We start from the raw sequence: 13,589 nt of genomic DNA on the forward strand, positions 1-13,589 counted from the left end.
GCTTTTATATTTATGACAGTTTTATGATACCCACAAATCCTGTCTAAGTATGAAGCTCACAGGAGTTTGAATGAAATCCTCTTTTTATTTATTCTGCATGACGGGCATCTTTCTCTCTCTCTCTCATTCACAGCTTCTCTTCCTCCTTCCCCTAAATTCTTGAAATTTTCGGCATTCCTGCCAAAGGCCGAGTTCAGGGCATGATGATATTACGTCTAATAATGCAGTGATGAGGTGCACAGACAGACACATACACACACACAACCACATACAAACACACAAATCATAATGCAACACAAACATATCGCACTGTGCAAATGTCTTAAGCCACCATGCCACCATTAGATTTATTGTTTATGCAATGGTATAATGAGCATGCATGCATATTATTATGTTTAAATAAAAGCAGAAAATACAGGAAATATGTATGCAATATTAAAAACGAAATCAATGTATAAGCTATCTGGTGTGATCTCTTGCACTTGACCAATAGCAGGAACCTGCAGGATCTCTTAAACCTAAATGTAATGAAAATCTCATTTCTAATTCGAATCAAATTGACTTCAGTCTTCTCAAAAGAGTTCAAGATGTCTTTAACCCCAAGAGGAAAATAAATACTGATTTTGCCAAAAGAAGCCATTTTGTTCTGATCGTTTTGTGACCATATTTCTTGTTCTTTCTGTTTGTATTTTAATAAAAAGAGACGACAAGCTTATACATTTATATACGGTATATACATGCATTGCATTCTCAGAGCCACACTGGGTCATATTAACAGAAAACTAGCTAAGTGGATTACTGTATACAGTGTGTCTGCCGGGGATGAGAAGATGAAGAAGCGATGAAGGGTATTTAGGGATAAAGTGTTGAAAAGTAATAAACACTCTGTCATAAAGATGGTAAGCAGAGACCTAACTCTGAAGACACTAAAATACGCTTGCAGACCAAACACACACCGCGAAAACTAAACAAAGACACAAACATACTTATATTTTATCCTCCTGTGCCCCTGTATGTTACTATAGACACACACAGAAATCACTTGAAAAGCAATAATGCCAGAAATACAAAGGTCTAAATAAAATATAAAAAGGTTATGGGTAGAAGGGTATAAAATACAAAGTCTGTAAAAAAACCTTACACGTGTCTGTTTGTGTACTTACAGGGATAAAGTTGTTTAGTCGGAGCGCTGAGTTGTGCATCTTTTGTGACTCTGTAGGCGACGTCGGGCCCTTTCGACGTCTTCCTGTGTGTGCAGAAACCTGTCGTTTTTGTTACGCCATCTGGCAAACTGTGAAAATCTAAAATCTTTAGGAGATCGGCTGGCTGAGCTGTAAAACAAAGAGAGAGAGGTGCAAAATCAGTTTAAAAGCTATTAAAAAACCAAACATATATAATAAAACTACATTGGACAATAAACTAAAACCTATTAAGCCATTAATGATCAAATATAACTTTACAAGCCGGGTTACTTTGTTACACATCACTGAGCAGCAGACTGTGTTTAGGCCACGCCTCCATGTGATATCAGTGACGCAGTACAAGTACGCAGTACACAGTGTATACTGTGCAGTAAGCAATATACCAGTTTTTCATATGTAGCATAGTCGATGTGCCCAGACAACCACAAATGTATAATTAGCAAACTAAAAGTCACCACTACACAAAAAAAAAACAATTCTGACCCACCACAGAAAAATAAACACAGCCAAGCGTTTAATGTGTTTAGAGTCAAGTTAAACGGACCATATGAACACCGAATGCCCGTTCCTACAATGACAATTTACAAACACACACAACTTCATCCCTCCTATCCATTACGCTCTCTTTAGTTGAGATACCGAGTGAAGACCACACACAGTTCATGCGTCTGCTTTGTGACAGGCGTTTAATAAATAAATGATGTTTGGGTGGAGATATTAAGAGAAGACCATCTGGTATCATCTGAAATCCCCTTTACTGTAACCCTGTAACTAATCATGCACTCACCCTCATTATTTTTCATTACAAACTTTATTTCTTGCATGGAACACAAATGGCGCCTTTTCATTGCACACGACATTCAGACACAACTGTCGATGTTCGCCCCCTAATGGCAGTCGTAATGAAATTCAGTTTGATCGTGAAGCCCGAAGTATAGCTTTTTTAAGTGTACACAAACGTATGCGTACGGTCAAACATACACAAACGTGGCAATTCATATCCTGGGCTACATACTATATTTTCCTGTATGCAGATGCGCGACCTACGTGTAAAAAGTATGCACGATTGCAAAAATCCAGCGGTGCACGTATAGTACGCGCATACCATTCTGATGAAGAAATTTGCGTCACGTGCATTGTACGTAGACCCTCACGTATGAGTAAAAACTATACTTGTAGCTTAAATCTGTGCCAACATCGGAGAAAAGCTAATTTCGGTGCAAAAGCTTTCATTATACGAACATTTATTATAGTTGAATAAATAGATGAATGCAAATTAATTAAAAAATAAACAGCTATGCATATATGACAAAAGATGGACAATCGTTTTTATTAGTGAACCTATGGAGACAAGATTAAAAATAATAACATACATTTATTTAATAATAATAATAATTAATAATTAATTACTTATTAGTAATCAATAGTTTTTAAGTGTGTTACTGATAAAATAAAAAAATATATATGAATAATGTCCACCTTTAATTTAATTCTGCTTTTGGATATTTTTAAAGCTCAATCTTTAGTCCCCTTACATTGTAATCACATCCCAAAACATTCCTATATTGTGTTCCACAGAAGAAAAATCCATGGATTTGGAATGAAATGAAAGTCAGCAAATCATGAGTTTTCATTTTTGGTTCGACTGTCCCTTTAAGCCAGGCTTTTAATGATGCAGACAGACAGAAAGAATGAGACAGACACTGTTTATCCATTACAGTCTGATCAGATCTGATTTAGTCTACGAGTCGACAGCACCGGGATGCTTCAAAAAGTTTACATTTTTCAATGATATATTTATACTAAAATCTGTCTGGCCATTTTACTACCACTCGCTAAGATCAACCCAGAAAGAATGTTGGATCTGATACCATCATTTTTAATAGTAGAGAAATCGGATCATTGGGTAACGTACAGTGACGTGTCATTATGATGTCACATGATTCATTTCAAGTAGGCCTACTCAGAAAGTATTTGGACACTTAGGAAACACTTAAGAAATGTCATAGCATTAAATAACAATATGTCAAATAATTTTTAAGAAAGACCGAAACTTTAAGCTAAACGTAAGTGAGAGATATGTTAGTTTTAGACTGTATATAAAATACTTAATTAAAATAAAAAACAGAACACATTTGAACATTTTTCAGTTTTTATTTGTTAAAATAGTCCATGTGACTACAGAGGTTCTTTATTTCACGAAGCGACTACACCGTATTCACAAAAGCAACATGTGCATTGTGCGTTAGCTATAGACATAAGTATGCATAGATGCCACATTTAATCGTTCCATTTTGACCGCAGCCTTTAATGGTGCGTATACAATATATGACACTTAAACACATGCATGTGCTGCTTTCATTAATATGTGTCGGAGACAAATAAAATATTCTGGTTGCTTCATAAAGTGAGACTGAACCATTGTAGTCACAAAAACTATTTTAACAATGTCTTAACTGTCTTTCTAGGCTTTGGTTTTATAAAAAACAAATAATTTTTAATGTGTTCCGAAGATGAACGAATGTCTTACGAATGTAAAGCGACATGATCAATTAATTCTAGGGTGAACTATGTCTATAAGAAAATTAAGAATCATAAGAAGCATGTATAGCACACAATCCACTCCTGTTACCCGTATATAAATATATTCATGTCTTAAAATGTATTAATCTTGTCATACCTAGCCGTCATTACCTGTACCATGGAAATCCAAATCAAAACATATGCATTCTGAGAAACAAGTTATCATCATCACATGAAACATCTCATCGGTAGCATTACGATCGGATTACAGTGTTGTTTCAAGACACCAAAGTGTTAATAAATCATCATCAACATTTGATTTTAAAGAAAATGTGTGTATCGGTATAGCACTGCATTCAATGTTCAATCCTTCGGGAACACAAATACTAAGAAAAAGCTTCACTTTTCCCTGATAAGAAATCATGAGCAGTATAATATCAGATGTAAACGCTGTAAGAGACCTGCTAAGGGAGACAGAGGCGTCAACGTCAGTTCATCTACAGTAACACTTTGAACCACACTGAGGTTCTCTGGTTAGCCAAACCTGTCCACCAATCCCTATCAAAGTAGCAATGAAGTTTGCCAAGCTCGAAACATGATGCCAAACGTGAAATCCAAGGGCTTCCCCATAAAAGTTTTATTTAAAGGTCTTAAAATAACACGTTTAAACCATCTGATGATATGTTTCTGTTAGAAAAAAACATAATCCTGGCGAGCATCCACTGCAATTTTGTCTAAATCATAATTTGTACTTTTCGTCAGTAGGGACAAACTTCAAACGCTAGGACACAATCATGCAAGATACAGAAGTGTGCACTAGGTGATTGATAGTTTAAATTGTGATATTATTGCCAGCTATTAAGCATGAAGAAGATCAGTTGGTTTGATATAGGGTGTATATAAAGAATGATCTCTCATGTAAACAGGCACAGATGTTTCCAATATCAACACACGCTTGCTATGGAGCTTAAAACATCACCACTGGCAGAAAGAGATAATATTTACCATAGTATGCATTTGCTATTGGTCAAAGACACATTAAAGTATGTATACATTTTCTCAACAATTAGGTCCATGTTACAGTTAATTTCAAACAAGCACCACCATGTGCCAACGCTAAACTCACAGGAGGACACAAAGACCTGCAAACACAATTTAAACCAGTAACCAACCTACACAATTAACATAAAATATGTTTTACCTTTATTAGATATAAGACAGCACTTTTGGCAAGCTACACCCCCTCTTTAAAAAAATTAATGATCTTTAATGATGTCTAATGAATTATCTTTTTATGACATTTTAGCTATGTAAGGTTATTGATGTTGCGTTATAATAAGTTCTTCGAACTTAATGTCTCCATAAATCAAAATCGAAAGGTTTTTTTTGCTTTAAAGGGAATCTACACATTTTTTAAATAGGCTCATTTTTAGCTCCCCTAGAGTTAAACATTTGATTTGTACCGTTTTGGAATCCATTCAGCCGATTTTTGGGTTTGGCTGTACCACTTTTAGCATAGCTTAGCATAATTCATTGAATCTGATTAGATCATTAGCATCGCTCTCAAAAATAACCAAAGAGTTTCGATATTTTTCCCATTTAAAACTTGACTCTTCTGTAGTTACATCGTGTACTAAGACCGACGGAAAATTAAAAGTTTTTAATTTCTAGGAGGATATCGCTAGAAACTATACTATCATTCTGGCGTAACAATCAAGGACTTTGCTGCTGTAACATGGCTGCAGCAGGCGCAATGATATTACGCAGTGTCCAAAAATAGTCCTTTTGGTAACTCTCAAAAGCAGCTGACTATTTTCGGGCACTGCGATGTAACTACAGATGTACCTACAGAAGAGTCAAGTTTAAAATAGGAAAAATATCAAAATTCTTTGGTTAGTTTTGAACATGATGCTAATGGCTATGCTAAAAGTATTACCGCCAGACCCGGAGATCGGCCGAATGGATTCCAAAAAGGTAAAAATATTTTTTTTAACTCTAGGAGAGCTGGAAAATGAGCCTGAAAATGAGCCTATTTTCAAAAAAGTGGAGTGTCCCGTTAATTAAGGATATGTTAGCCTAAAGATAAACAATTGTGCATTAAAACAATGACAAAATTTGCATTTAAATTATAAAAGCATTCAAGCATTCAAAACGCTTAGGTTACTCACGTAACCCCGGTTCCCTGAAATAACGGGAACGAAGCATTGCGTCAGTTAGCTGACGCTATGGGGGAAACTCCTGTTTACTCCGTGACTGAAGCCTATTGGTTAACGTCTGTACAAAGTACAGACCAATGACGTTTGAACCCGCGCGCGGGAGGAACGCGTCCCTATATAAGTGCGGTTCAATCGTCAGGAGCTCATTATTATTCGACTGAAGCGCGCAGCCGAATAACACTCGCTGCGTAGACGTTTGTAGCACGGCAAGAGACGCAATGCTTCGTTCCCGTTATTTCAGGGAACCGGGGTTACGTGAGTAACCTAAGCGTTCCCTTTCAATACGGTTCACTTCGCATTGCGTCAGTTAGCTGACGCTATGGGGGAACGTAATCCCATCACGCCGTGCATACACAACGTACTGAAGTGCCTTACCGGAGAGACACTGCGTGTGGCCCTATACCCGGCATATTCACAGCTTAAAAAGCAAATGTGTAAGCACCATATAAATTGTTGACGCGCACACGGTGGGGTTTTAAACGCACCGGGGGCACATAACATAGCACAAGACGGCGAGGTACCGAGCGCGCCGCGGCTGTGCGTGTGCGAGATAAGTAAATTCAGAGTCACGTTGGTGAGCTCGCTGAGCGCACCGTGGTGTACACATAAAACGCATGAGCGTGCATGATTGAGCCGAGAGAACCTGCGCTCGTAGGGCAGGGACGTCTAAGCTGTACAATCTGACAACGTAGACGGCGAAGACCAGCCGGCCGCGTAGCAGATATCAAATATAGATATAGATACCCCTGTAGACCAAGTTCATGAAGAAGCCAAACTCGCAGAGAGTGGGCTCTATATAGGACATAGCTCATAGAGGGGCGTGAGCCAGTGCGATGGTTTCAACAATCCATCTAAATAACCACTGTTAGCAACAGACATACGTAGTGAGTGATCTGCGAAGCTCACGAACGGCCGATCTGACTATAATATGCGGCAGAACGGTTCGTAGCGTGGGATTATACAGATACCACAATAGTGTGAACCCAGGTGCACCCTCGAGCGCATCGGGATGCATATAGGTAGTATTATAGTGCACAGATCGGTGAGCTTTCCAAGCGCGCCGTAAATGTGTATTGACTATAAATTGCACGGGCACAGGTGAACACTTGAATACATCGTGAATGCATATAGATGAATCAGAGTGTTATAATGCACAGGCCGGCAAGATTCTCGAGCGCGCCGTCATGTGTTCTGATAATAAATTGTGCGCACACGGGTGAACTCTTCAGTGCACCGTGAATGCGTATGGATAAATCAGTGCACAGAACGCGCCGTGAATGTGTACAAATATGATTGATGAACGTAACGGTGGGCACCCAACGCACCGTGAACGTACACAGATGAACAACAATGTATGTGTCACAAATCATAACACAGCTGTGTATACAGGTGAGCTTTCCCAAGCGCATCTTATTGTATACCAAAATGTTATAGCGTGTACATGTGAGCTTCTCTAAGCGCACGGTGGACGCATATAATTAAAAACCATATCGTGCATACAGGTGAGCTAATGGGCGCACCTTTAATGCAACAAACCTCAGTAGTGCGAAGCAGGGATGTCGAAGCTGTAAACTGACAACGTGGACGGCGGGGACCAGCCGGCCGTGTCACAATTGTCAAATGAGAAACCTCTAAGACCATGCCCATGCTCTAAGACAAGTGAGCATAATTGTCACGGGAGGTGATAACGTCAACGATCCATAAATAGCCTGTATTGACAGGTGCTTGAGTGATCTGTGACGCAGATGAACAGCTGATCGTCTGATGTACGTCAGACGTATGTGTCATCCAGGACCTTGGACAGTTCCAGAGCGCTGTGCCTCGGGCACCGTCCGCATCTGAGAAATGACAGGCTTATGAACAAAGTGAATGGCCAGCCGTAAAAGCATGGTTCGCTGTTACCGCCGCCGTCCGCATCTGAGAGATGACAGGCTTGTGAATGAAATGAATGGTCGGTCGTAAAAGCGTGGTTCGCTGTTATCACGGCCACATAGATATAGGTAGGGGAGAGAGCCGCCGTGCCTCTGTAGTGAGGAGAAAAGTGTTCCACCCACGATTCGCGGGGGGTATTGACTTTCAAATGTCACTAGACAGAATGGATCAGACTTTGCATAAGGACGCCTCGTGAAAGGGGTCCTAGCAGCTTGTGTCAATGTGTCATAAGGCACGTAATGTAGGTCGTGTCCCACGGATGCCATCTCCGCACGCCCATCGTAATGGGTTAATATTGGTAGTTTAAGCATGAGATGCGTATCACTCTGATTGAACATAGCTTATAAAGCGATGCAATGAGTTTATAAAGGAGATGACTCGTCAGCTTGTTCAGGGGGCGAGATCTCAGTCTGGTTCGGTAAATAATGAAACCACCGTAGATTGCCCGACCGCATTATCACAATAACACGGTCGAGAGTGCTGCAGTGCTAAATCATCCTCTTAATGTACCGTATTCACAGTACAAGGTGATTTATATGAGACAAACGGCGTTCCACGCGCCGAAGGCTGATTGCCGTCGTAAAGCGTGTTCAACCCACAGCAAATGCTGGGCTAGCTCGTAATGACAGCACTTCATGCAGCAGTGTGTAACTTAAGCAAGCTTCCCGGCCGTCAGCTCGGGGCGGGACCTTTGCTTAGTCAAACTGAAGTGGACTTATGAACAGAATGCCACGATATTCAGCTTTCTGAGGCTCGTTAGAGGGGTACGTGCGCCCGTCTTAAACGAGATGCCGCGCGCGTCTGACTGTGCGCGCGCTTTAAGCTTTGAAACTTATTGTGGCGGGTAGCAAGCTCACTTGAGGTTGATATTACCCTTAATATCTCCGAGTATTGGAGCGGAGGTGTGAGCGTCTTCGGATCCGCTAATATAAATCAGCTATATGGCCGAAAAACGTCATAAACCGCTTGGCTGTAAGCCTTTGAGTGGCCGTCCGGAGAGGGCGCGATTCAAACGCTTGGAGCCATGCAAAAGTCTGAGGCTGTCCTTCCTCTAGGAAGAGAGAATAACAGCCGTAAGACCGTGCTCGTTTGCGCCATCAGCATCGTAGCGGAGAAACTGAGGTGGGCTGCGAGCGAATTTGGCGGAAAGGTGTTAGAGACACCGTACAGTCGTGGGGTGTCAATACACAGTATATGGCCAAACCGGGGTTTTTTCGGCTAGCGTCGATAGAATTATGGACAGCGGGCCGTGTGTGCGTATTACTGATTGCTTGTCAGTAAGGCGATAAAGTGTTTAGAGACACCGTACAACCGTGGGTGTCAATACACAGTATAGTAAGCACGGAAATTACTCTTTTTAGAGGAATTAAATACCGTTCGCCACTATAGTGAGGTCGCATAGCCGACAGTATTACACAGTATGTTTGGATAAACAGCACACAGAAAACATTTCAGGGCAGTCCAGCCGAGGCGCGACATAACCCCTTTTTCCGAGACAGTTTCGTTCTCTGTTGATGCAGCTATGCTGCGGAGACCAGAGCTCAGCCGTTCAGGTGCACAAGCCTCAGTAGTGACGGTGACCGAACGGCTCACGGAGCAGGGTAGTATGTCTAGGTAGTTTAATGTCAGACTGAACCCATCGCAGAGAGGAAGTCTGCCGCGAGGCCCGCGGTTTTGCCGTTTATTAAAAGGGCAGAAAAACCGGGTATATATATATAAGAATGTACCAATATTCAGCGCACTGATATAGGACGGGACTGAATAAAGGGAGGTATTCGGGCCTCAGTATATTATAAACAAATTCATTCTGCCTCTGATTCCGTCTAAACCAGAGAGAAATTACCAGGCAGACGAAAAATGAGCTATCTGAAGTGAGATCGGCTCAGGCCAGTAAAGCTCTATAATAAGTGTTTTAGCGCTCCAATAGAGGCGTGTCCGCCTTATCGAGCAGACGAATGAGATCGTGCCGCTCCAGGAGGGGAGGGGCATGAAGCTCTCTTATAATGAGTGTTCTTGGTGCTCCAATAGCGGCGAATTGGCCCTATCGAGCAGACGAATGAGATCGCGCCGCTCCAGGAGGGGAGGGGCATGAAGCTCTGTAATCGTTGAACACTGGACAGCTGCATTTAGAGGCAGCGAGCCGTAATACCGCGTGCTAGCTAAGCCGTTAAGAGACCTCACCACTGTGGGGAAAGGAGCGAGGGACTCCGCGAGCGTGGAGCACGAGTGGCTGTGCTATGACAGAGACAGGGGCAGACCGCCCGTGTTTGCTTGTCGTATGCATCTATCCAGGTCTACGGTTCCCCGCTTGTTCATCTCAACAAGAGAGGAACGGCAGAGGGGAGCAGCAACACAGACAGAACAGCCATGCGTCGTGACGGTATCACCCGATGCACTCGGGGGATTAATATATGTGCCAGAGATCTCGCCACTGAATGTGAGAGGAGCGAAGGGACTCTGTAAGCATGAACGGTTGCGGTGTGACAGAACACAGGGGGGGTTAGTCCGTGTGTGCTTGTCTATGCATCCATCTAGTCTCATGGCTCGCCGTGTGTTCATCCCGGCGAGAGAGGAACAGCAGGGGGAGCACGAAACATGGATAAGACAACCAAAGCATAAGCGCGGTCCCGGCGTGGGAGGTGCCAGACCGGTAACGCGCTCGGAGGAAATTCATAGCAGAGAGGCTCACCGAGCCGCTGTGCTGGACGCTATTACAACAGCGCCTGCTCTTTTAGCTTATAGCTTTATATTAAAAATATTGATCTTACCGGGCGGCCGCAGGGGAGACCTCGTCAGGCGTGTGTCCGCTGCACAGGGCTCGTACCACGGCAAGCGAAGGCTATCTTCGGTTCTCGGCCGGAAAGCGGCAGGGGAAGACGCTAGACCTGGACTCTGCTATCTTCGGTTCTCAGCCGGAAAACGGCAGGGGAAGACGCTAGGCCTGGACTCCGCTGCAGGGCTTTTGTCAACGGCGAGGTAAGGCTTCTTCTTTTTCTTCGGAGCAGCGAGAGGTTCGCGCTGAAGGAGAAAATAAAGAGCTCCTGACGATTGAACCGCACTTATATAGGGACGCGTTCCTCCCGCGCGCGGGTTCAAACGTCATTGGTCTGTACTTTGTACAGACGTTAACCAATAGGCTTCAGTCACGGAGTAAACAGGAGTTTCCCCCATAGCGTCAGCTAACTGACGCAATGCGAAGTGAACCGTATTGAAAGGGAACTCAAAGTCTCTCACTTCCACCAATACAGATCAATGAGTTTTATGACATAATTTTGCACTTCAGCTTCTCAACAGAATCCACGCTGTAATGATGTAAACTAAAAGTTACTAGCTATTTTGAAAGGGGGAGTGGTCAATCCATATGCCCCGCCCAAATGTCCTGTTTCAGTGGAAATTACATTATCGCATCAAACAAAGCTGCACACTTCAAGCCACTTCAAAATGCTTATGGCATCAAAGGGGCTGTTTACACTTGGTATTAAGATGTGTTTTCATCGATCGGATCACAAGTGGACGAGAGAGACACATTACGTTTACACCTGGTATTTAAATCCGTCTCTTTTGTCCACTTTCGACCCCTTCTGTCTTGAATACTGTGAGGGGATGGTCTGTGAGACGGTGGGCGAGTCTCTCTGCTGTCATTCAAACGCGAGCGGGAGTAATTATGAGTTTATATGGACGCAAACTAATATTATGTCGGAGTTTACTGCTTGTTTAGCAAGTAAACATGCTGCACAGTGTTTTGTACGTGTGTATGTAAGAGCTTTCTCTGAATTTTCAGCGCAATTGATGAAATAGGATCGCGCAACTTTCACATGCTTTCAAAACAAAACTACGGAGATCAGCCGCTTTAGGTTTATCAACGAAAGGCTAAAAATAGCGCTGTTCACCGTATGTTCACGTCAGAAGTCAAAAAAGACGTAAAACTTGTGTTTAATACCTCAGATTAGATAAATGGGCGGAGAGAAGGCGGTCGCGTGTGGCTGTCCGAACACATTCAACCACAAATGCGTTCCGCAACTCCAAAGCGATCCGATCGAAAGTGGTTTCGACTACTTCTGGATGTGGTTGAAAGTGGTCGATAGTGGACGAGCTCAAAACGTTTTGAACACCGTTTACACCTGGCATTAACGTCGTCCACTTGTGATCCGATCGACGAAAACACATGTTAATGCCAAGTGTAAACAGCCTCAAACTTGAGACCAAAACAAACTAAAACAACACTATAATCATGAATAATTATGCAAACTGATAAGGGAACTTCTAATTACTGTATATAAAAAGATTTAAAGGTGCATCGTGTAACTTTTAGAAGGATCTTTTGACAGAAATGCATAACTATATTATACATCACTATATTATCAGTGGTCTATAGACCTTTTAAAATTAACTTTATTGTTTTTATTACCTTACAATGAGCCATTTTTAACTACATACACAGCGGGACCCCTTATATGGAAGTCGCTATTTTGTGCCGCCATGTTTCTACAGTAGCCCTAAGGGGTTGTGTACACCAAAACTTTTACGCCCGCGGCCGGCACCTGTTTTCAATTGTTTCCAATGGAAGCTCTGCGTTTTTCAAATAAGCCAGCAGCTAGCGGGTTTTTTCCGCGCTGAAAACCGGCGCTCGGCGGTTTTTCCGCGCTCGGCGCTGAGCGTCGAGAGTTGAAAGAGATTCAACTTGGGGAGAAAAGCTCCGCTCGTCAATGTCAGTTCTCACACGGCCGCCCAATCACAGTGGAGGAGGGGCGGGACATTACCACAGCAACCAGCCGGCTCGCAGCTGAAGTATCACAGCTACCGAAGCGCTCAGCTGAAGAAAGCTGGCACTCAGCTGAAAAACAGCTGGCATTCGGCATCCTCAAGGCGTTTTCAGCCGCGTTTAAAAGTTTTGGTGTACACAGCCCCTAAATGGACAAACTGCTCTACAAAGCGTTTCGTCACTTTGTTGTCACAGACGATGTCACGGCCGATGTCATGTTTGTCCTATGGTGGATACCGTAGCTTCACTATGTGTTGCGAAGGGAGGGTTGAGCTATGGACTGAGACGCTGGTTGCAATTCACATTCTCACCACTAGATGCTGCTAAAAGTCCCAGATTGCACCTTTAAGGCCAATAGAAATGCAAGCAAGCCCACCTTTGGCCTCTCTCTCTCTCTCTCTCTCTCTCTCTCTCTCTCTCTCTCTCTCTCTCCCTCTCTCTCTCTCTCGCTCTCTCTCTCGTTGTAGTGTACTGGTTTAGTCGGTCATCTTCAACATGACATAAACTTTTTCACTTTCTTGTCACTATTCACACCTGCTATGCTGCATCAGGTGTGTGTTCTCCATATTTTACCTGTCTCCAGGTGTGTGTAAATACTTTCACCCTAAGCGCAGCTGATCTTTAACAAGGTACTTTACAGCTCTGGTTGAGTGGAATCTATCAACATCCTATAAAATCCCATGTAACACACACACACCCAACACACGAGTATTGACTCGCACAGACCTGCTCAGGTAAACTGAGGTTAACCTTACATTAACTGAGCTGGAGTGTTTGTACTATGCGTGTCGGTGTTTACTCTGTTAAAGAGACGTCCCAGAGGAAGAGAAATATTGCTTTTTCACATATACCTTAACCACAGCATTTCCTACAGCAAACATCCCGGCAGACCACAGCTCAGGTGTGTATACGTGTGTGTTTGTGTACAAACATAACACCTACAGTAATAACACT

At 42.7% G+C, this 13,589-nt stretch overlaps 1 protein-coding gene across 2 annotated transcripts in view; it reads right to left on the reverse strand.

Annotated features, from left to right (window-relative positions):
• col5a1 (procollagen, type V, alpha 1) overlaps nucleotides 1-13,589 on the reverse strand; it is a 110,281-nt gene that overhangs the window by 75,622 nt on the left and 21,070 nt on the right. For both annotated transcript variants that reach the window (XM_065243893.2, XM_065243892.2), the window contains exon 2: nucleotides 1,164-1,331. In XM_065243893.2, coding sequence (XP_065099965.1) covers nucleotides 1,164-1,331 — 168 coding nt within the window. The remainder of the gene's footprint in view (nucleotides 1-1,163; nucleotides 1,332-13,589) is intronic.

Source organism: Paramisgurnus dabryanus, chromosome 18, assembly GCF_030506205.2.
Source record: "Paramisgurnus dabryanus chromosome 18, PD_genome_1.1, whole genome shotgun sequence".
Taxonomy (NCBI): Eukaryota; Metazoa; Chordata; class Actinopteri; order Cypriniformes; family Cobitidae; genus Paramisgurnus; species Paramisgurnus dabryanus.